The sequence below is a fragment of the Cetorhinus maximus genome, chromosome 5, assembly GCF_964194155.1.
Source record: "Cetorhinus maximus chromosome 5, sCetMax3.hap1.1, whole genome shotgun sequence".
Lineage (NCBI taxonomy): Eukaryota > Metazoa > Chordata > Chondrichthyes > Lamniformes > Cetorhinidae > Cetorhinus > Cetorhinus maximus.
Genome location: NC_135883.1, coordinates 49,446,113 through 49,469,027, shown reverse-complemented (window position 1 = coordinate 49,469,027; position 22,915 = coordinate 49,446,113). Strand labels below are relative to the sequence as shown.

Here is a 22,915-nt window from a genome sequence, read left to right as displayed (position 1 = left end):
TGGCTTTCCTACTCCTCGAAATGGTACCATTATTCATGGATTCTTCCTATTGAAACCAGACTTATCAATATTGCTCATTCATTAGGGATTCTGAATGGTTCTACTGTAAAATCTGGACCCAGAATTGAATCCCTTTTGCTTAGTGGCCATAAAAAACAGAAGAAGTATAACTTGTAGCATCAAAATGATTTATGGATACTGAAACACGAGCAGTACAATATTTTTGAGGTGGAAACATACACAATTTAGCAACTCTACTGATTGCTGTATGATAGTTCACATGTTCACATTTCCATGGAACATTTAAACTGCAAAACTAACTCATTTGATAAGCACACGGTCTAGCATAGAACAAATCAGGAGAGTCTCAGGTTTAATTGGTCTTCAATTCCTTGCTGAGAAAACATAAAGTCAAGATCCCTTGCTCCTGGACACTGTCCATTCATCCATGATGATAAACACTCATATGGGTGACGTGGGGGTGGGGTGGGTGGGCAAGATTAGGTTCTACTGTGGTGCCACGAGTTCAATAGTTTCTCACTGTCTAAGCTCAGAAATGAAAAATATCTAATTATCACTGCACTGAAGAGTTGCTGTTGCCCTTAAACAAAACCCATTCAACTTGTCCAGTAAGTGTAAGTTTTTTTGCTCACATCTAAATATGTAGGATGCCTGAAGGGGTAGATTAATGATCACTGTACTTTGAAGAGATTCAAATCTTATATGTTGACTTATCTGCTCCAAAGTTGTTTTCCCTTCTCCTGCTTTTTAGGTTTCCTTTTTCTTAATCTGGCATCATTTGATGCCTACTTAAAAGGACTCTGGCATTGCCAAACCAACTAACAAGTTGCAAGGCAGAGTCAAGGAATGCAATAACAACTGAAAAATATAAATAGCAGCATTAGAGAGGAGCAGTGCTGAGAGAAACAATGATCTGAAAATGCACTGTTAGAGAGCTTCCAACTGCGGTACATCCCAAGACAATTTTGCCTTGCAAACCTTTGGCAGCTAAAGTTTCAGCTGATGATACTGTTGTTGGGTGACCCGCAAAGAAGGTTAATTCAGTCTAGGTTAAAATTGCCATTGCATTACTAATGATTGTACAACGGCATGCTCCTAAGGAGCAGTGGGATTTCAGATCTGAGATTGGAGAATTGGATTATCTCAGCAGAAGTAATAATTCAGGACTGTGCGTTACTCAATCACAGGGGATTCAAAGTCAACTTCAGGGGCGGGGTCGGAAAACTTCTGGAAAAAAAAGAGCAGTTTCAGCAGTCCCTTCATTGTTTAACAAAATATCATAAGCAAACATTCATTTATCTTTAGTTCCTACAAAAACAAACCTGACACTAGAACGCTCTTCCTATTGACTCAGATAACTCTACTCCGCTGAAATCAAAGCTCAGGTGACAACCAGATTTTCTGTGTTTGCCAGAATATGCAAAAGAGTATATTTTTCATTTATACACTAAGCACAGATACCATGTTCAAACATTAGGGTACGTGAAATATTAAGTTAGGTGCAACTTTTAAACACAAAGAAAAATAGAAAATAAACTTGCATTTATATATAGCATCCTTCGCAAACTGGGACTATTCCAAGTGCTTCACTGCCAATGAATATTACACACAACACACACACACAATAGACCAAATAATGTGTTTTGTAGTTTTGGTTAAGGTATAAGTGTTAGGCAGAACACCGGAAGAACTCCCCTACTCTCTTTCAAATAGCGTCAACAAATATTTTATATCGCCTGAGAGGGCAGAGGGGTCTTCCAACATTGCGGCACTTGCTCAATATTGTATTGTAGTTTCAGTCTAGATTAGGAGGTCAAGTCTCTGGGTTGGGGTATAAATCCTTGATCTCATGGCTCAGTGGCACCTTTGAGCCATGGCACAAGGACTTGAGGAATAAGTTGCCAGCAGAGGCCATTCAAGCATACAATATACATAGGGCCAGGAGCCAACTAGATACAAGATAGGATCCATTAGAAATACAGATTTGATAGGAATATTACAGAAGAATTTTCTACGTTGACATTCTCAGATCGCCTGTTCACATTTTTCAGTCAACAACAACTTGCATTTATATAGTGCCTTTAACATGGAAAATTCATCCCAAGGTGCTTCACTGGAGCATTATAAAACAAAATCTGACACCAAGCCTCTTAAGGCAATATTTTAGGGCAGATAACCAAAAGCTTGGCCAAAGAGGTAGGTTTTAAAGATCGTTCTTAAACAGGGAAAAAGAGGTAGAGCGCACAAGACGTTTAAGGGAATTACAGAACTTAAGGGTCAGGCAGCTCATGATATAGATGCCAAAGCTGGAGTTACAGAAAAATTGAGGATGCTCAAGAGGCCAGAATTAGAGGAGTGCAGAGATCTTAGAGGTTTGTGTGGCTGGAGAAGATTACAGAGATAGGTAAGTATGAGGCCATGGCAGGATTTGAAAATTGAGCTACTGCTAATCTGGGAAGCAATGCAGATCAGTAAACACAGAGATGGTGGGTTAATGGTATTTGGTGTGAGCTAGGGCGCTGGCAAAAAAGTTTTGCATGACCTCAAGCTTAGAGAGGGTAAAATGTGAAAGGTCAGCTAGGATTTAAATGGTCTAGAACTAATAAAGACATAGATGAGGAATCCAGCAGTGGATGAGCTGTGGCAGTGTTATAGAGGTGCAATTAGGTGTCCCTGGTGATAGTGCAAGTATATGATTGGCAGCTCACCTCAGGTATATGACACTAAGATTGCAAACAGTCTGGTTCAATCTCAGCTGCCAAGGAAAGAATGGAGTCAGTGGTGAGGGAACAGAATTTATGGTGGAGTCTGACCTACATTTAGCCTAACATTTTTAATCAAAGGAAATTTCCGCTCATTCAATATTGGATGTCTGAAAATGCACTATTGGACAATATTATCCAATATTGAATGAGCGGAAATTGCTGGACCAGCAGTCCAACAATTTAAAGAAAGTGGAGGGATCAAGACAGGTGTTATCGGGGTAGGGCTGAGTGTTGTCAGCGTACATGCAGAAATGAATTATTTTTCAGCAAATGTCACTGAGGAACAGCATGTGGATAGGCAATAGGAGGGGCCAAGGATAGATCTTGGGAGACACCAGAGGTAACGGTGCAGGAGCAGGAAGAGAAGCCAGTGCAGATGGCTCTCTGACTATGATTAGAATAATAAGAGCGGAACCAGCCAAGTGTAGTCCCACCTAGCTGGATGATGGTGGGGAGGTGTCAGCTTCATGTGTAGATACTTGTACGTGCATGAACAGATCTCTAACTTGACAGTTGCTTCCTGCCCCTCTCTGTTTCTGCATTTATTTTCTTCCTTAAACATGTCCACCCACAAGTTTCTTCTCTTTCCCATTTCCAGGGGCAATTTAATGCATCCTCCTGTCTAACAAATGGTGAAACTCATTATGTGTGGTGAGTGAATTTGATTGCAAAGGCAAGCTGAAACCTACAGCTGCAACCACAGTGATATAAAAATAATGGTCTTATCTCTGAGGCTACTGGCTGAAGATGGCGGTTTTTGACAGATTACTGATTGATTCAGGCCAATTTGTTCTCCTATGGTCAATGCTGACAGGTTGCTGCATGCCACAAATGATATAACAGAGGAATACTGTCATTAAACTGAGCTACACAACCATTTCAAGAAGAAAAAGCAGTTGATGCCTACTAAAGCAATCAATCATAAAAAGGAGCTGAACAAAGATACAAAAATAAGACTAAATCAACTGCTGCTGCTCAAGGCTTTGCAAATGCCAGAAATTACTGAGTGCAGTTTATAGGAGAGCATCATGCACTTTTTAGGTTATGATTTGAGCCTTAAAATGTTTTATAAGCAGTGCTACCAACTCCTGCAGATCGGAATGGAGACTCATCAATGGATTCAGAGTGCTCGTGTTTAACAGAAAAAGGACTGGGCTGGTCCTGTTGTGTACAATTGTTTAGTAAAAATCACTTCAAAGTTTCATATAGATTTGAATTTGTTCCAGTGTTTCAATCCACAATGTCTCCTTACATGCATTACCCTTGGTCACGACTGAATGCTAATATTTTCCATTTACAGATGTCATTGTTATTGGTTGACAGTGGTCAAAAGTCTTGATGAAACAATTAATACCTTGAGCACTTCTGAATGCATCTATAATCAACATCAGTAACACAGGTAACTTGGTCATCATCATCTTGCTATTTGTGGGGCTCTGCAATGCACAAATTGGCTACCACGTTTTCTACAGTGACTACACTTCAAAAGTGCTTCATTGGTTGTAAAGTGCTTTGAGACAGCCTGACGTTGGGGAAGGCACATTATAAATACAATCTTTTTTTCTACAATCTGCTTTTCATCTCTGAACTGTAAAATACAGTTATTTTCTCTTACGATCAGAGTTACTGCACCCTTCCTATATACCTGGGCTTCCATTGAAAATGGAAAGCTTCAAACTGTTTACAAACTGTAAGATATCTAAATGCAAAATTCCCACCAAGATAGCGATGCTTTTTCTTCTTCTTTCATAAGACACGAACCATGTCACTGAGTGATCTCAGTTGGAAAGTGGCAGTATCATTCAGACAGTGCTAGATTATCTGCTCTGCAGTACAGCATACAGTTAATTTATTGCTGGCTTCTATGAAAAGTTGCAAGAAATATTTGACATATTAAATATGCTTTATCTTAACATGTAATAAAATACCTGACTTCTTGTCACTGACGTTCCATGAGCTATCACAGATACAGGCAGCAAAGGAGGCAGTCATTTGGCCTGTTATACCAGTGCTGGCTCTTTCAAAGAGCAGTTATGCTTAGTCCCACATCTCTGTTTTTTCTCCATAACCCTCTAAGCTCTTCATCCTCAACTACCTATCCAACTCAGTTTTAAAATTATGAAATCACTTCCACCACTTTATCAGATAGAGTGTTCCAGATCCTGACAATTCTAAGTGAAAAATTGCTCATCTTCCCTCTAGATCTTTTACCAGCGGTTTTAAATCTATGACTTCTAGTTATTGCCAAAGGGGACTTATTTTTCTCTATCTACTCTATAAAAACCTCTCAACAACCTTGCCCTGTTTCAAAGAGAACCGTTATATCATTTTCAATCTCTTCTCATAACTGAAGTCCCCATCTCTGGTAAACCTGCTCTGCACCTTTTCAAAGGCTGTTGAAGTGTGGTGCCCAAAACTGTCCACAATACTGCAGCTCAAGTCTAACCAGCAATTCATTAAGTTTTAACAAAGCTGGCAGTAGACACAACCTGGTCTGATGTAACTGGAGTTCAAACCTGAGCTCTTTCTGATACGTGCAATTGGCAAGCATTAGCACATATTGGAAAGCAAGGAAGAAAAAACCCTGTCTCTCTTCACGTCTCGAGCAAATCCTATCATGGAGTTAAGGGACCTGAATGCACAGGTACATCTCCACAGGATAGGCCGTTTCATCCTTTCTGCTATACAACAGTGACTACATGTCAGAAGCATTTCACCACCCACAAAGCGCTTTGAAATGTCCTGAGGCTGTGAAAGGGACTGTAGAAATGCAAGTTTCTCTTTTCTCAGTGGAGGAACAGAGGCTAACATGAATCGTAGACTATTACAGTGCAGGTCAGTTGGCCGGCCACGTCAGCGCAGGCTGCCAAAGATTTATCTATCCCCTCTTTGTTCCATTCTATTGCCTTTTCCCTCTGCTCTTGAAATTTTATTTCAGATACTTGGTCATTATGGATTCCAATTCACTTCAGCCAAGAATCCCACATCTCTCTGTTCATTGGATAATGATTTTGAACATGTGCCTTTTTTTTATGATAGCACATGCAGGAAGCCAATGGAGAACGGAAAGGATTAGAAATAGAGCCAGGAAATCCATGAGTTCAGCTAGCCAGCTTTCTTTACTGCCTATAATTTGTGCTGACCCTCACCTGAAGTGTCTCAAAGTAAATTCAAACTGCTCAAGGACAGGGCAAATGTAATCTTACAGATTAAGGCCTCAATATTAGATTATTTTTAATCCCCTGCTTAAAAAATATTTAGAATTTTAAACTAAGGTTATGGTGGGAGCTGATTATATTACGTTCAGGATCACGCAAGAGTAATTATCCAGTTAAGATCAACTAAACTTTCTAATCCCAATTTTTAAACAGTATAATTGTTCCGACAACTCAACGTTGCTATTTGAAGAAAAATAATTAGCGTTGACTACTTATGAAAAAGTAGGGTCATGCATATTATTTTAAAATTTTGATTACACATCCAAAATTGCAGATCAGAAGATGGTTGTGGGGGAGGGGGTCTGGGGTAAATATGAAAATGAAACTGGAAAGGTCAGCTAAACTTTAGAAAAAAATTCTACATTTGAAATGCTCAATTTCCAAGGAAATTCAACTATGAGAAACAGATACCAGAATAGGCTGTGTAGCATGGTGCACAGAATGCAACCCTGTAATTCACAAGCTTTTTGCAAGATCTGTAAAACCAACCTGATTTGCTTGCAATTTGCTTTTGTAATTTCTGCATCAGAAAGTAGCACATATTCTGAACAGAAATCTTGAACTCAGGGTAAGTAGATTATTTTATAAATAGCCATATTTAACAGGCGCTCTGTATAACCCTCATTTCAGGTGTGGAAATTGTGTCCACGTTTGATCAGAGTCTGTTTAGAGGCTTGTCTTGGGCTCTCCTCCTTCTCCTCCAATCCCCCTTCCCAATCATAGGAGAGCTTATGTTAAAACACAAACTTCTGCTGTATAGAAAAACAGAACGTTGTCTTTTTTATTGTATTTAATGGTGAACATTGAGTGCTCCTTTCAGAGACCTTGTACAATTTACCCAACAATGAATCCTACCCCATCTACAAAACTAATATTGCATCAATACATCTGAACTATGCTTTTAAAAATAACATTAAAAGAGCCTTTTGAATACAAAATCGACATGATTCTTCCTCCTTCCCCAGCCCTACTATGGATTTTCAGCTACCCCGATTTCAAAATCAATATTTTTCTCTAAATCGTAAAATTATTTGATAAGATTCATTACTTTAACTTACACACTGTGAAGCGATTGGCCAAATGAGAGTTTATTTAAATTTTGAATTGGAAAGAGATGATGTGGAGCACTGAATAGTACCAAAAATTTGAAGAGAGCATCCAGGGAAATACTGGGCTGTGAATACACATGAAACTTTTTTCATTATGGGTTTAAATATTGGACTGTGAATACATTTCAAACAATTTACATTATGGGTTTGGAAGCTACATTTTACAGACTGATAACACTTTCCCTCATGTCCTTTATTTGGAAACATACCCAATTAGGCTGCAATCTATATGCACTGCAGGTGTTGCACTGAAAGATTTGTATCAATTTTTGTTACCTTAATTCAAAGTAAACTTCAGGTGTTCCTTTTATGCAACTCCAATAGTAATACATGGCAAGTTCTGTCAGCACAGGTTCACATCTTTTCCCCATTCTCTTTGATCTTACCAATTTTTAAAATCAAAGCCTCTTATTTCCAGTTCACCCCCAACCCCACACATCCACACACATGGTCAGGAGGGCAGACAAACAAGTTCCAGACTCCTACACATTGGTCAATCATAATCGAAATTCATGCTGAGCTGATGAGGAGCAGGGTTTTTATTAGTCAGGCAATTTCTTTAATGAGAAGCAGTCAAATATTCTCTAACCCCACATCCATTGAAAAAAAATTGAACAAGCACAAACTTAAAAAATACAGGAAATTAACAAGTATTCCATCTGTCTTGTCAAAGTAGTAAAGAAGCAGCATATTCGGAGGTACGTGATTACATTTTATTTGGAGTTAAGCGCTAAACCCAGTTCCTTCAAAACAAAGTTGTCATTGTCAGTCCCTCAAAAAGAAGATGATGTCTGCCAGGATTCATGATTTAGGTATCCTCAGCTGAGTCACCCTGAAGCCATAGGACTTTGGGCAGAGAGTTCAAGAGTTGCCCTGGGGAATTCTCAAGAAAGGGTCCTGTTCTCTCCCTTTCTGCTTTTGTTTCTTTTCTGCAGCAAAATTTATGCAGACAGTTCCCAACTGTGTTGCCGACTGTTGGCTGAGACACTAGCACATGGCACGATTTGTAGCAAGTTCCTCCCATGCACCGATGTCAATTTGTCCCCTTTTCAACGAGGCCTTCAGAGTGCCCTTAAAATATTTTGTCTGTTCACCTTGAGATTATCCTTATGTTGTGAAAGCAGGATCTGCTTTGGAAACTGATTATTTGGCATGCAGACACAATGTTCAGACCAGCGGAGCCGATTTCGCATGATTATGGTTGTGATGCTGGAGGAATTGGCTTCGGTGAGAATACTGGAGTTTGCTTGCCTGTCTTCCCATTTGACTGAGTATCCTGAAGAGCCACCACTGGTGGGAATTTCCAGAGCCCCAAAGTGCCTTTGGTAGACGACCCAAGTCTCACTGCATACAGAACTGTTGCAGCAACAACAGCATTGTAGACTAAAGCCTTTGTCCCCTTATGGAGAATCTCAGTTGGCAAAGATCCGGTTGTGCAATTTTTAGAAGGCTGGCACCACCGATTCTGTGCTTGATCTCCTCTTCGATGACAGCCTTTCAGAAAGGTAGCTGTCAAGAAATGGGAAATATTCAATGACTTCTAAAGTCTCCCCATCAATAACAATAGTTGGAGATGCAGGTACTTGTCTGGGGGAGGTTTGGAGGAGGATTTTGGTCTTGCTGATGTTGAGTGAGAAAACAACCCTTTTGTATGTTGAACTGAGGAGACTGAGGGTATTCTGAATGTTGCTTGCAATGAGTTCAACAACTACACAGTTGTCAGAATATTGTAAGTCATGGATATGCTGGAGGGTCACTTTAGTCTTGACTCTCAGCTTGTTGAGGTTGTGAAGCCTCCCATTGAGTTGAAACTCAACCATGACCCCTTGCGGAAGTTGGTTACAAAATGAGTTCCATGGCCAGGCTGAGGTAGATAGTGGAGAGAGTTGGGGCAATCCACACAGCCTTGCTTGACTTCTGTCTGGATACGAAAAGGCTCAATCCCCAATCCATTGCAAAGGACGGTTGTTGTCATGCTGTCATGCAGGAGTTGCAAGCTGGATATCTAAGTCTCTGGAGGACTTTCCAAAGGGCCTTGCTGTTGATGAAGTCAAAGGCCTTTGACAAATAAATAAAGGCCATTTAGAGCCCTTTGCATTGTTCCAGCCACTTGGATTTGTTGAGCGACAAAGGTCATGCCTGCGGTTCCCCTGAACGATCAGAAACCATGTTGGGTCTCTGAAAGTATGCCTTCGCTGACGGGTTGAAGGTGGTTCAGGGGGATTCGTGTGAGAATCCTCCCCACAGTGGACTGAAGGGATATGCCTCTATATTCCACAAATTGTTTTATTACCCTTCTTGAAAAGTGATACAATAATTGCATTGTGGAAATCAGTAGGTATTACCTCTTCGTCCCAGATTTTTGTAAAAAGTTCTAGGAGTTTGAGCAAGAGTTCATGACCTCGAGCTTTATAGATCTCTGCAGGAATGCTATCTGGACTACAAGCACCAAAGTACAAAAGCACTGAGCAGAGCACCAACTTGATGAGAAACAAAAGAGCCAGTAAATGGTTCACTCATGCACCTTGAAATGCATCCCTTATACAATTACTACCCGAGGCCTAATTTTCAAAATAAGCTAGACTTTAAGATGAATAAAATGAAGTCCTTTAATCTTTTTCCAATCATAGTTTAAATTCATAAGAGGGGAATGCCAACTTCAAGCAGTCTTTGGGATCTTATTCCATTTCTAAGTGGGATAAGCTGACAAGACAAACCAAACAGCAGGATCACACTGATAATCTTTTCCAGCACAATCTATCCACACAGTAGGATTGTTATTATTCAAATAATTTAAACTCTTCACACACTATAGGACTAGCTTGGCTAATCTACATATGAACATATAATAATATTAAACTTGAAGCTAAAATGAATACAAGTCTTAATTTCAGACCAACACTGCTGTAGAGGATGGATGGTGAGATCATGGCAGTATGTGAAGGAAGCATCAGGCATCCTCCACGCAGTGGGAGGATACCAAATTTGTATAATTCTAAGGACCCAAGGAAGGAGCCATCATAGGTACAATGACGATCTGCCAAAGGCCAAAGACATTCAGGTCCCAACTGAGAACCAACAAATGCTTGACTGGACATAATTTGCAAACAGATTGGACAAAAAGATCAATGGATGCCTCCACTAAGGACCCAAAAACAGTTATAGATTTAGAACTTCTTGAGGCTGACTATGAAGTCCAGCTCCTGAATAGTATTCAATGCTTGCTACACAGTTGTGCATACAGGTTATAGGCAAGCGACTGTGATGAGCAAATTCTGCAAGTATGGGTATTCAAGTATGCAACATGTGAATTGTACTGTTACCAGCAATATTTTTTTTAATATAAACTAGAGGAATAATTTAAACTCTTCACACACTATAGGACTAGCTTAGCTTATCTATATATAAACATATAATGATGTTAAACTTGAAGTTAAAATTAATCCAAGTCTTATTTCCAGACCAACACTGCTGTCGAGGATGGATGGTGAGACCATGGCAGTATGTGAAGGAAACATCAGGCATCCTTCACAGTGTGTTTAAATTTAAATTAAATTCAATTAAAGTTTAAATTATCCAGAGGAAAAGCTAAAAAGTTTAAACAGATAACTCTGATCCTTAAATTTTTGAAAAACATTCAATGACATTCTTGCTTGGCAATATGGAAGTAGGATCTTTTAAATTACTAAAGTGCCAATTGGCAAGCTTCCCTTCCTGCCCCCGCCCTGCTAGATTATGTTATAAGTAGTTCCCACTCAAGTACTCTCACCCCCATTCAAATCTGCCATCACCCACCTTCGTAAAAAGCCACTGACCGCTGTTGTCCTTGTCAACCACTGCCCCATCGCCAACCGCCATTTCCTGTCCAAATGCCTTGAACATGCTGCCTCTTAAATCCATGTTTATCTTCCCACTATCACATCTTCACCACACCATTCTTCTCCAATGCATCTTGACTCTTATGCAGTTGAGTGGATCTGGAACTTGCCTGATTCTACTCTTGTCTATCCAGTGGTAGGCAGCTAATATCCTGCCATAGCTTCTCTTCCCGCTCCCACATCATTACCTCTGGAGTCTCCTTAGATCTAACCTTGATCTCCTCCTATTCATATTTACATGCTGCCCCTCGGCAAAACTATCCAAAAACATATCAGGTGCCATATGTTTACTGATGACACCCAGCGCTATTTTAAAAACACTTTTCTATCTTTCCACTCTCTCTGTGCCGTCAGATTGCTTGCCTGGCACCCAGTCCTGCATGAGCTAAAATTCCTCCAAATAAACATTGGAAAGACCAAAGCAATAATTGTTGGCCCCCACAAACTCCATTCTCTGGTAACTGACCCAGTCTCCTCCCCGACCACTGACTTAGGGTGAGCCAGACCGCACTGAACCCTGGCATCCTATTTGGCTCCAAGCAGACCCGTTCAACTCCTTTCCATCAGTAAGACTACCTACATTTATCTCCATAATATTGTTTGCCTCAACCTCTGCCTCAGCCCATCTACTGCTGAAATCCTCATCCACAGAAGACTCAATTATTCCAAAACGTCCCTGGCCACCATACTTCCAACCTCCTTAAACCCAAGTTTCTCTCCAAGTCGAACATAATCCTAACTTGGAACTATATCACCGCTCCTTCACTGTTGCTGGGTCTCTTGGGACTCCCTATCAGCTGTGTGGGTGTACCTACACCAGGTCAGAAGCTATTATTAAAGAAGCTATAGCAGGGCACTTGGATAAGTTCAAGGTCATCAGGCAGAGTCAACATGGTTTTGTGAAAGGGAAATCATGTTTAACCAACTTATTGGAGTTCTTTGAGGAAGTAACATGTGCTGTGGATAAAGGGTAACCAGTGGATGTACTGAACTTAGGTTTCCAGAAGGCATTTGATAAAGTGCCACATCAAAGGTTATTGCAGAAAATAAAAGCTCATGGTATAGGAGGTAACATATTGACATGGATAAAAGATTGGCTGGCTAACAGGAAGCATAAATGGGTCTTTTCAGATTGGTAAGATGTAACAAGCGGTGATATAGTTCCAAGTGGACAAGGATCAGTGCTGGGACCTCAACTGTTTACAATTTATATAAATGACTTAGATGAAGGTTGGGATGGGGTGGTTGCCAAATTTGCTGATGACACAAAGATAGGTAGGAAAATAATTTGTGAAGAGGACATAAGGAGGCTACAAAAAGATATAGGTAGGTTAAGTGAGTGGGCAAAGATCTGGCAAATGGAGTATAATGTGGGAAAATGTGAAATTGTCCATTTTGGCAGGAAGAATAAAAGAGAGGCATGTTATCTAAATGGTGAGACATTGCAGAGCTCTGAGATGCAGAGCGATCTGGGTACCTTAATGCATGAATTGCAAAAGGCTAGTATGCAGGTGCAGCAAGTAACTAGGAAAGCTAATAAAATGTTATCATTTATTGCAAGGGGAATTGCATACCAAAGTATGGAGATTATGCTTCAGATATACAGAGCACTAATGAGAGCACATCTGGAGTACTTGTACAGTATTGGTCACCTTATTTAAGGAAGGATGTAAATGCGTTGGAAGCAGTTCAGAGAAGGTTTACCAGGCTAATACCTGGAATGGGTGGGCTGTCTTATGAGGAAAGGTTGGACAGGCTAGGCTTGTATCCACTGGAATTTAGAAGAGTAAGAGGCGACTTGATTGAAACATATAAGTTCCTGAAGGGGTCCTGACAGGACGGATGTAGAGAGGGTGTTTCCTCTTGTGGGAGAATCTAGAACTAGGGGTCACTGTTTAAAAATAAGGGGCCGCCCATTTAAAACAGAGATGAGGCGAAATTTTTTCTCAGAGGGCTGAGCGTCTTTGGAACTCTCTTCCTGAAAAGGCAGTTGTCATGAAGCTATTAATGTATATGATATTTTGAAAAATATTTTTCTTTTAAAACAGAGGTTTAATCTGCAGGTATGTCTTAATTGGATTAAGGCCAGCAAGTCTGGGTGCTTTGATGTACTAGTTTGAGATGTAAACAGAGAGATAGCGTGCATTTGCATTTTTTGACTAGAGCATTCAAGAAGCGCTACCAAGCAATATTTTTATATTACTAATAAAATTGGTGCACTGAATGGGGTTTCATTGTTAAAAGGTAAAGTTCAAAGAGACTGGTGAGACAGTGAGAATCTGAATTCAATCAGTGGTGGTAGGTATAACTTCAGTAGTTTTCAGGTGTGCAGGCAGAGGTAATGTAAGATCAAAAGACAGCTGCAAGCCTCCAACTGGCTCCACAGTGAAAAGAACCTCATTTTGAATTTGTAAGGTGAAAATGCTTTGCCTGGGGTATGGTTAAGCCTATGGAGAGTATGTTGCCTTAATGGAGAATAGTTTGGGAATTTGTTAAAAGTTGTGATAGTAGTAATTTGTAGCCACGTGTACATATATTTTAACCTTTGTAAATTAATAAAATGTTTCATTTAGTTTGATGTAAAACCTCAAGAACTGATGGTCTGACTCCTGAGTTTAAAGTCGCAGCTCAAACACAACATTTAAAATTATAGGTTATGACAGTTGTTTAAAGCTTCCCTCTGGGATTTTTAAAATAACTCCGCTTTACCAACTGCATCAGTCATAACAGTGATAGAAGTAGAGTCTTTGAATATTTTTAAGGCAGATGTGGATAGATTCTTGGTAATCAAGAGGGTGATAGGTTATCAGGGGTAGGCAGGATGCATATCTGAGGTTCATATAAGATCAGCCACGTTCTTATTAAATGGCAGAGCAGGCACGAAGGGCCAAATGGTCTACTTCTGCTCTTTGTTTGTATGCAGCAGTTCAGGAAGGTGGTTCTTCTCCACCTTCTCAAGGGTGGGCAACAAATGCTGGCCTAGCCAGGGAAGCTCAAATCCCATGAACGAATAATGTGAAAAAATGCAAGCAGCTAAGGCCAGGTGCTACCCTATGCACAGGGAAGGTGAAACTAGCTTTAGTTCTACTGCTTGAAACGGCTGTGGAGAAGACCTGGGACTACAATGTCCCTACTGGCTGCACAATCTGGGAGAAAAGAAAAAGTCTCTGTTCAAATAATAAAAGTGGAAAACAAAATTTCAGGTTTGCTTGCACCATAGTCTCTTACCACAGCAGCCATCTCCAGGAGTAAATGCTTAACTACTACTTATTCAGTCTTCCCACCATTATAAATTAGTTGCTCAGTCTTTACATCAAAGGTGGACAATCACACACATTATGCTAAAAAATAAATCTGCTATAAACCTGCCCTGCCTTAAGTACGGTAGATAAACAAAATCCAAAATGCTTCAAAATTATGCAACATAAATAGTCAGCAGAATTCTGAGCTTGTTGCTTAGTGAAGTGAATAAAAACAACCCTGGAACAGAGGTAGTAGGTGTGATGACGTGTGCCTTTTTAAAAAATTTTATTTCTGTGTTTATGTATATATTCTGTGTCAGTAAGGGTAAAGCTGCGTGTGTGTGTGTGTGTCCAGGGTTAGTCAAAGGTGAGGTTGTTGGAGCCAGTTTGTTGTAGAAAGTAAGGGATGAAAGGCTAAAGGTGTATCTTGCATTTTGTAATGAGGCCTTGGGGTGGGTGTTAACTAACAAGGTAACAGAGTTGATCTGTAACTAGCATTTGGGGATAAGTTTTGAAATTGATTTGTAGTTGTTGCATTTCAAAGGAGTCTCAGAGGTACTAAAAAATAGTTGCATTTTACAGGAGATTTGAGAGTCAACGGGCGTTTTCAATTTTATTGACTCGAAATAGAGGTAAAACAAGAACATGAAAGGCTTTGATATTTGGGAACCTGAGTTTTCAAAGGGATATTTGAAGACAATGGAGAACTAAAATGAAAGGGGTGAAAAGGGTATTTATGAAAACAGGTGTAGTGAGTTGCCATAGGGGAGGTCCCACTGAAGGCCAGTTCCTGTGTATTTGGAGTGTGCTGAAAAGCTGTGAAAGTCATTTAATTGACGAAAGCAGCTCAGTGTTGGGCCAAGAGATTATTCATCAGGTGAACAGTTTTTTTTTGATCTCCCTTTGGAAAAAACACATCAGTGTGCTGTTGTTCTGGGAAGTCATGGATCATACTTGTTTACAATGAAAGCATTGGATAATATTTCCCGGATTTTATGGTTAAGAATCTATAAGGGCTGCTGCCAAAAAGATAGTTTTATTGTGTACCGTTGATAAAGCATTTTAGGGGTTATTTTTGTAAGATTTTTCTAACTGTATATCTTTTACCTTGTATTTAAGTTTTATCTTTTTTTTTCTATCTTATAATAAACAGTTTAATTCTTCAAATTTTAAAAGTCATCACTGCAGCCTGTGCTTTTGTGTCGAGTAGCTTTACCTCCTCGTTTCCACAACACAAAAAAATTACGATCAGATGAGGCAGGTTTCCATCTGAGATCTGGCTTGTTCAGCATTAACGTCAGCTGTGGTCATAACATAGGAAACCTGCAAACATGCTCCCTCTCTACGACTGCTTCCCCCCATCCCCCGCAAAAAATTGGGAAACATAGTAAATAGACCGTGTGATCATGCTCAAATTTTACCTGATGTAGCTGTGTGTCCGATGGTGGAAGAGGATTGGAAACCATAGGGCCAAAAATGTCAAGGTCATCATTCAAGCTTGTACCTGAAGTGGCGCTGCCATTAGCAATAGGAGCTTCAATAGGAGTATCTTGATGGGAGAAAAGCAGACAGTGTAAGTTCACCAGTGTACAACAGAGAATAGGCTTTTCAGGCTGCTTATAACATCTGTTGGAAAGTAAATAGGAGGATGCACTTTTTATCCTAAGTATTGCTTGTTTGGTACAGGCTATTAAGTCAATTAAAAATGATAAGTTCTGATTGACATTTCAAAATAGGAATACATCAATAGGTATATAGTTTGGTTTAGAAAGCAACTCCTTACCCTGATAGTTCAATAGAATTACAGTACTAAACTCTCATGAGCTTTCATCAGTAGCCTGGTTATAAAAAATTGGATCAATGGTGAAGCAGCCCAGCATGACACAACCAGCTACATGTTTCTGTTGATTGCAACTGATCAGAGCCTTTGCTGGTGACTGTTAATGTGAGATCCACAAATGTTTTTTCCACAGAGTAACAATGCATGACGCTATTTTTTAACATCCACTTAAAGTGAAGCCTAAGGTCAGGCCTCTAAGGATGCATATCAGGAGCCATTACTGTGGCACAGAGAACATTTAGCTGCCAGGCTTCCCACAAAGAAACATCAACAGTTCTTAAACTGTAATAGTATTACAAATACTTGTGATGTCTTTAAGCGTCAAAGAAAACTTTAAAGTACCCCCCAAAATACAAATCAGGAAAAATGAACAGATACAAAAATTGCTTATGGATAAGCTAAAGCATTTGTAACCAACAGTACAAAACCCATAACTTCAATCTTCAATACCACTGCCACCCCAAGACAAGTTAACAAATTCTTGAGTTTGCATGATATTCAGATATCCAGTGAAAAGCGAAGATTAAAACTTGTATACCCACCCAATCCTGGGTGTTACAGACAGGAGGGTGATTAATTTAAACAACCCTGATTTTTCCACTCACTATCCATCCATAAACAGGAAGGTATTTTAGATTTTTCATTTCCCCCTTTATAAGCGATGGTGTATTTTTCCTAACCCTTCAGTTTTGGAGTTATCCAATCCTCTATTAAATAACTCCACAGCAAACTCGAGACAAGGTAAACTAAGAGGGGTAGTTTATTTTTACACACACACACAAAACGCAGAAAGGGGTTTCTCAACATCTGCCCCTTTTGCATTCATACAATAAAAGAGGGTAAAGGAAAAAAAGGGGTTCAGGGAAAACACCTCGATAAAAATGATAATTATGGTTTCACGTGAGTCCAGAGTCCAGCAAGTCAATGTCCAAGGAAGGTGGCTTTGTCTGGCAGAATTCCTGGTCTTAGTCCGAGGAACTCATTTGCAGGTGGAGCCCGTTGAAAATGCAGCAAAGTATTCGTGTATCCTAGGTATTAGCTCATTCTGTAGGTGAAATACATGGTTCTTCCTGGAAATCAGGCTTGGTGAGAGATGGAGGTCAAATGCAGGCTGCTAGCTGGGAGTCCAGTTCTCCTTGGAGGTTAAACCACAACTGAAGATAAAATTCAATAGCTGTATAATTAAAGGAATTCAGACAGCTCAAGTCTTGGTCATGTGACAGGGTGGTTTCAGGTCAAGTTCTTCAGTTACCCATTAAAACCCATTGTATTTGGAGCAGGTAACTGAAGAACCATTTGTATTGCGTTGGAGATGACGAGTCCCAAACAGCTTTGTCTTTGTCCAGAGCTGGCTGGTGCAGACTGGGAATCGTGTGTGTTGGCTTGGCTGGAATGTTTATACAAAACAAGTCACATTCCAAGGGGTGATGAGGTAGCCTTTGTCTATTGGAACAACTTAGAATCTTCCAGAACTATGAGCATGTGATCAGCTGAAGCCATTTCATCAGCCCAGCAATTGTCCATTTTGACAAACAGAAAAAAATAATTTTATGAAGTAGCCAGGTTTTTTCTTCCCATCTCCTGGACGGGACATGAGCATTTAAAAAAATACAGGAAAGAATTATTTCAAAGCTATAACCTAATCTTAGGATTGCAGCTATATAGTATATAATGCACAAAATAAGCAACTGATTTTCACTGGCCACCTGCAGGTGGAAAAATGGGTGGATGGACCCATAGTTTAGGGTGCCGTGCCTTCGCCACCAGCTCATCCACCCCACCACAATTTTACGAGTGGCAGAGGAAGTCTCAGGTGGGCCGCCTGCTTATGGCCCACTTGTGGCCCATAAGTGGGCAATTCACAACCAATTAAGGGCCTCATCCCACCACCACTCAGATTTAACAGGCAATAGGAGAGGCTTGCACCTAATCTGTCAGTGAAAGAGAGGGGGGTGTGTAGGGGGGGGAAGGAGGGGTGCAGGTATATCCTTCCCAGGCCAGAGGCTCCACCGCCCCCAACCCCCGCCTCATAGCTTTAGCACCCTGTATCGACACCACCCCCCGCCCTCCACCCTCTCTGGGTCCTGACAAATTCCGGACCTATCTGGGTTTTGGGGCATCCATGCTCCCTCCTCCTCCCAGGCCTCCTGCAATACCAGCAGTGGCCACCAATCCTGGCATGGCACAGAGCTGCCACTCTGATTGGCCAGCAGCTTTATAAGGCAGGTCTTCTCCTGGAGATGGACTGAAGTCCTACCTCATTCCTACTAAGTAAAAGGCCATCGCCCAAAAAAATTAAAGCAGGGCAACCAGCTAAGCAGAGCCTGCCCTCAGTGTACAACCCAACCCAAGATTACAGCTTTGTTCCTCACTAGGCATGTAAAAACAAATCTAAGAACGCGGATGAAGAAAATTCTAAGTCACAGGCTAAGTGCATATGATAGAGAACATTTTAGATTTAGTGAACTAAAAAATGATTTAAAGCATGCTTCTTAATCGTTAATAATTATATACTTTCACTATAAATCAATGATGCATCCTTGAGGAAAAGGACCAATGGAAAGAACTGGACAAACTACATATGGCAGCTTTCAGTTGCATAAGACGATGGTTTGTGCTGTGATGGTCAACCCTGTGTTAAGCACGGCCTGCTGTGGCTCAGGAGCCCCACTTTGCAATGGCCGTCTCTGCCACGTTTTCTGCAGATGAAGTCAGTGGACTGGGGAGGTGCACAATTCACTGGCCTTTGTTTTTTTTTGGCCCCCTTCTCAGCCATCTGAATTTTCTGTTTCTGTTAGCCTCTTCCAATGCCCTTCAGCGACTGTCTCTCAGTTGTCAGTGTCAATGTCCACCATCTTCATTTCTCCACTTGTAGTGGAGATATGGATGCCCAGGAGGTCGTGGCCCAGTGACCAGTTTGCTGTATAAAAGATCTTTTGGTATACAGCCGTCATCCATCGATGAACATAGCCAAGCCAGAGCAGGCATTGTTAACTCAGCAACGAGTGTATGCTGATGGAATTACCTTGTTCCAGGACCTCCGAGTTGGTGACCTCATCCTGCTAAGAGATGCCAAGGATACGTCTGAGACAGTGGAAACTGCTCCGCCTAGCATATGTTGTCCAGGTCTCACCACTGTCGAGGAGTGTGCTGAGGGCACTGGCTTGGTAGGCTCAGGGTTTCGTGATCTCAGTCAGGTTGCTGTTGTTCCATGTTCTCTTATTCAGCTTGGGATTAATAACTTTTGCGATGTGTGCATTGATTTCAACATCAAGTGACAGATTGTTGGTAATAGTGGAGCCTCGATATGTGAAGCTATCAGTAACCTCCAGCGTCACATTGTCAATGCTGATTGAAGCCAATATAACAACATTCTGGACCATGACATTTGTCTTCCTGACACTGGTGGTCAAACCAAACTCTTTACAGGTGAGTGTTCATTTGCTGCTGAAGGTGTTCCTCGCTATAAAATGCTAAAGCGGTATAATCAGCATGCAACAACTCTTATGAAGGCTTCTGACACCTTTGTCTTGGATCTCAGGTGAGCAAGGCTGAAAAGCTTTCCGTTCTGGTATGAGTAGACACCCTCTGTAAATGATGTGATGGCAAATGACAGTAGCAATGGGAAGGATATGCCAAAGAGTGTCATTGCTAGAACACAACCCTGTTTGACCCCACTGTGGATCTCAAAGGGTTTCAATGTTGCCCCATCATAGCTGACCTTACCCATCATGTTGTCATGGAAAGAAGTGATCAAATTGAACAGCTTCAGTGGGCACCCAATTTTCTTCAGCAGCTTCAATACGCCACCTCTGTTCACATGGTTGAATGCCTTGGTGAGATCGAAGGCAATATATGGTGGTCTCCTTTGTTCATTTCTCTTGCAGCTGCTGGACTGAGAAGATCATGTTAATTGTAGATCTTCAGGTTCTAAAGCCACACCGGGAACTGGGTATCTGCAGTCCCACAAGGGCAACGCCAGCAAATACTTTTCCCACAATGCTCAGCAAGGAGATGCCTCAAGAGTTGTTATAATCACTGCTGGTGCCTTGGTTCTTGTGCAGGGTCACAATCTTTGCATTATGCATAGCCTGAGGCACTGCCCCCTCCCCCCAGCCGAGACAGAGAAGTTTGTGCAGATTCTCTAGGAGTGCCGGTTTTCCATGTTTGATGAGTTCAGGCAGTAGAGCAACAGTACCAGGAGCTTTGCCCATGGCAATAGAACCAAGCATTCCCTGTATCGAACAACCACTGGATATTCTGTATTCTGAATTGTAAGCAATAGTCATTTGCCCACTGCCTAGCAATTTGCTGGACTTCGAACAACTCTTAGTGCATTCAGAGTCTTCTCACTCAGGTCACTCTTGTAATTAATGAGAGTGGACCCCTTGGCTTCAACGACAGGTTCCATCACAGTCATGTTAGCCTCGAACCAGTCAGCATTTTCCTGCCCTTCCTTCCCATTTGTTAAAGAGTGCAGTGTTGTAGGTGGTGTCTCAAAGTATGTTTCATTTCACTTCTGCACTCTGTGCCTGTTCCATCGAGTCAAGGAACTGTTGGTTTTCATCTTGGGTTGGCAGTATGGCTGACATTGAAGAAAGCATTTCTGCTTTGAATTAAAAAACATCAAGAGTTGCATCCTAACCCGAGTGTACACCAAGGAGCGATCTGTATCTCAGTCAGTGCTTTGGTGGGTGTGTTGAGAATACTGTTCAGAGTCACGTCTGGTGATGATCAGATCCAACTGGTGCCAATGCCCTGATCTTGGATGTTCCCAGGATGCCTTGTGGCATGGCTTGTTCTGAAAGGTGTTAGTTACACAAAGCTCATGGTAGCAGCAAAGCTCAAGTAGTCTGTCCGAGACCATGATGTCCAAGACAGGTGGACCGTGTCTCATGGTCTTGCCTGCTCATGTTGAAATTCCCCAGTAAAAAAATATGTTCTGACAAAAAAGTAGCAAGTTCCTTACAGCGAGGCCTACACCCTGCTCCTGTGATTCCTCTGAACTTCTTCCCCTGCCAGATGAACGTGTCATGTTTTCCTTTCAGTGATCCACTCTCAGTGAGCCTGGCCTCTTGTGGGGAAGCTATATCCATGTTCAGCCTATCAAGTTACATGTTAATCACAGCTGTCTTTTGTGCGTAAACGACCACTTGCAAGTCATCTGACAATCCTGTGCATATGGCCCTATGTTCCAGCTTGCCAATTGAAGAGTTGGCATTATCACCTAACAGAAACACCTCCTTTCAGGTGATTGTCACCTGAAAGGTCCAGGTGCTGATTTTGCTTTCTTTACTGGGGTTTTTTTTTGAGTGGGAATGGGGCAAGAAAGATCAAAATCAAAGAGAAGAATTCAGTGCTCCAATGCCATCTTGAAGCTGCTGTGGAATTAAGTGTCTAGGAGGGAATCTCAGTAATATATTCAAATTGGGGGGGGGGGGGGTGCATGACATACATTGTATCCAGATATAATTCTGAAAAAAATGCTATTCAAACCCCTCCATTGGAACTGTAAAATGGACAAGCTAGCAGTCCTTCAGAGGGCCTGTTGGTGACAACTCCTAAACTGACATCTGAGTTTTAAGAATTTTCTGAGGGCCAGAGGCATGAATAATTAATTCTCCAGTGGCTCCACAAACATATTCCGGCCCACTATCAAACCTTCCATCTCACTCCCATTCCCCAGCCATTCCCATTAAATCAAAACTTTGAGCGCTGGCAGCTCACTAATTTTATTTTGAAGCGGTCCAACCATGAAAACGACTGGGACTTCAACAGGCAGGCAGTGAGCTCACTGTGCCCGCCTAATTAAAGTGGTAATGCAAAAATCTGCACTCCTCCGGCGGGCCAAATGAGAAAGACATTAGAAGAGGAATTATGGTAATTAGAAGGGCTAGGGTAAGTTTTAAGTTTTGATTTTGGTTGAAGCAGTTGCTAAGGCACTATTACTCAATGTGGAGTGGCAGGTTAGAGAGAGAAAACTTAGTCAGCTGTTATGACATGGCAGCCGGTAATTGCCAGACTGACCAAATCCCAAAGAGAAACTTGGTCAAGCTATCACAATGATTTTGCAATTTGCATTTATTACGAGAAGTCAGAAGTAAAAATTCCACTACCACTTTTGGAGATTTTAAATATTAAATTAAAACATTTATTAACAAAAGAAAAGAAAACTTAAACGCACAAGATTACAGTTACAGAGTTAAATTTAGTCTTACAACATTTCCTAAAAGATTTCTACTTAGGTAGACTCGCAGATAAACACCCTTTTCCAGGGAGCAGGTCCTACAGATTCTTAATCTGTGAAAAATTCAGTAATATTACCACAAGGCACCCATTGTTGCTATTGGGGAGGTATTTCACAGGGGCTCCTCTCTCCCTTTCACTCAACAATGGAAATCCAAGGCTTGTAACAAAACCTTGCTTTCTGGAACAAATAAACACTTCTCTGGGGTGGCTAGAGGCTGCTTACTTCACCAGTCTGTCTTTGCACAGCACACTCTTCAAGATCACATGGCCACACATCTCATACAGCTTTCAAACTTTCCTTAAATATGTTTTTTCTCTTTCATCTTTAAACCCACTGTTCTTAGCTTATTTTGGAAGTTACCTTTCCCAGAATATAAAAATCTCTCATGTAGTCTGTATGGCCGCTACTTTTGGGAAAAATAAACTTAATAACTTTGCTTTATTCATTCATGATCTTTGCCAGTAGTAAAACTTCCTTTTATTCCTCTGTGAAATTCAACAGCTAAAAATTCAACTCCTCACTCATCTCCTAATGCAAATTCATATTCAATTTTGTATTTGCCTGTATCCCATCTTAACTTGCTTATCTCCAC

At 41.0% G+C, this 22,915-nt stretch overlaps 1 protein-coding gene across 2 annotated transcripts in view; it reads right to left on the bottom strand.

Annotated features, from left to right (window-relative positions):
• smap1 (small ArfGAP 1) overlaps window positions 1-22,915 on the bottom strand; it is a 344,710-nt gene that overhangs the window by 51,433 nt on the left and 270,362 nt on the right. For both annotated transcript variants that reach the window (XM_078541858.1, XM_078541859.1), the window contains one exon: window positions 15,655-15,782. In XM_078541858.1, coding sequence (XP_078397984.1) covers window positions 15,655-15,782 — 128 coding nt within the window. The remainder of the gene's footprint in view (window positions 1-15,654; window positions 15,783-22,915) is intronic.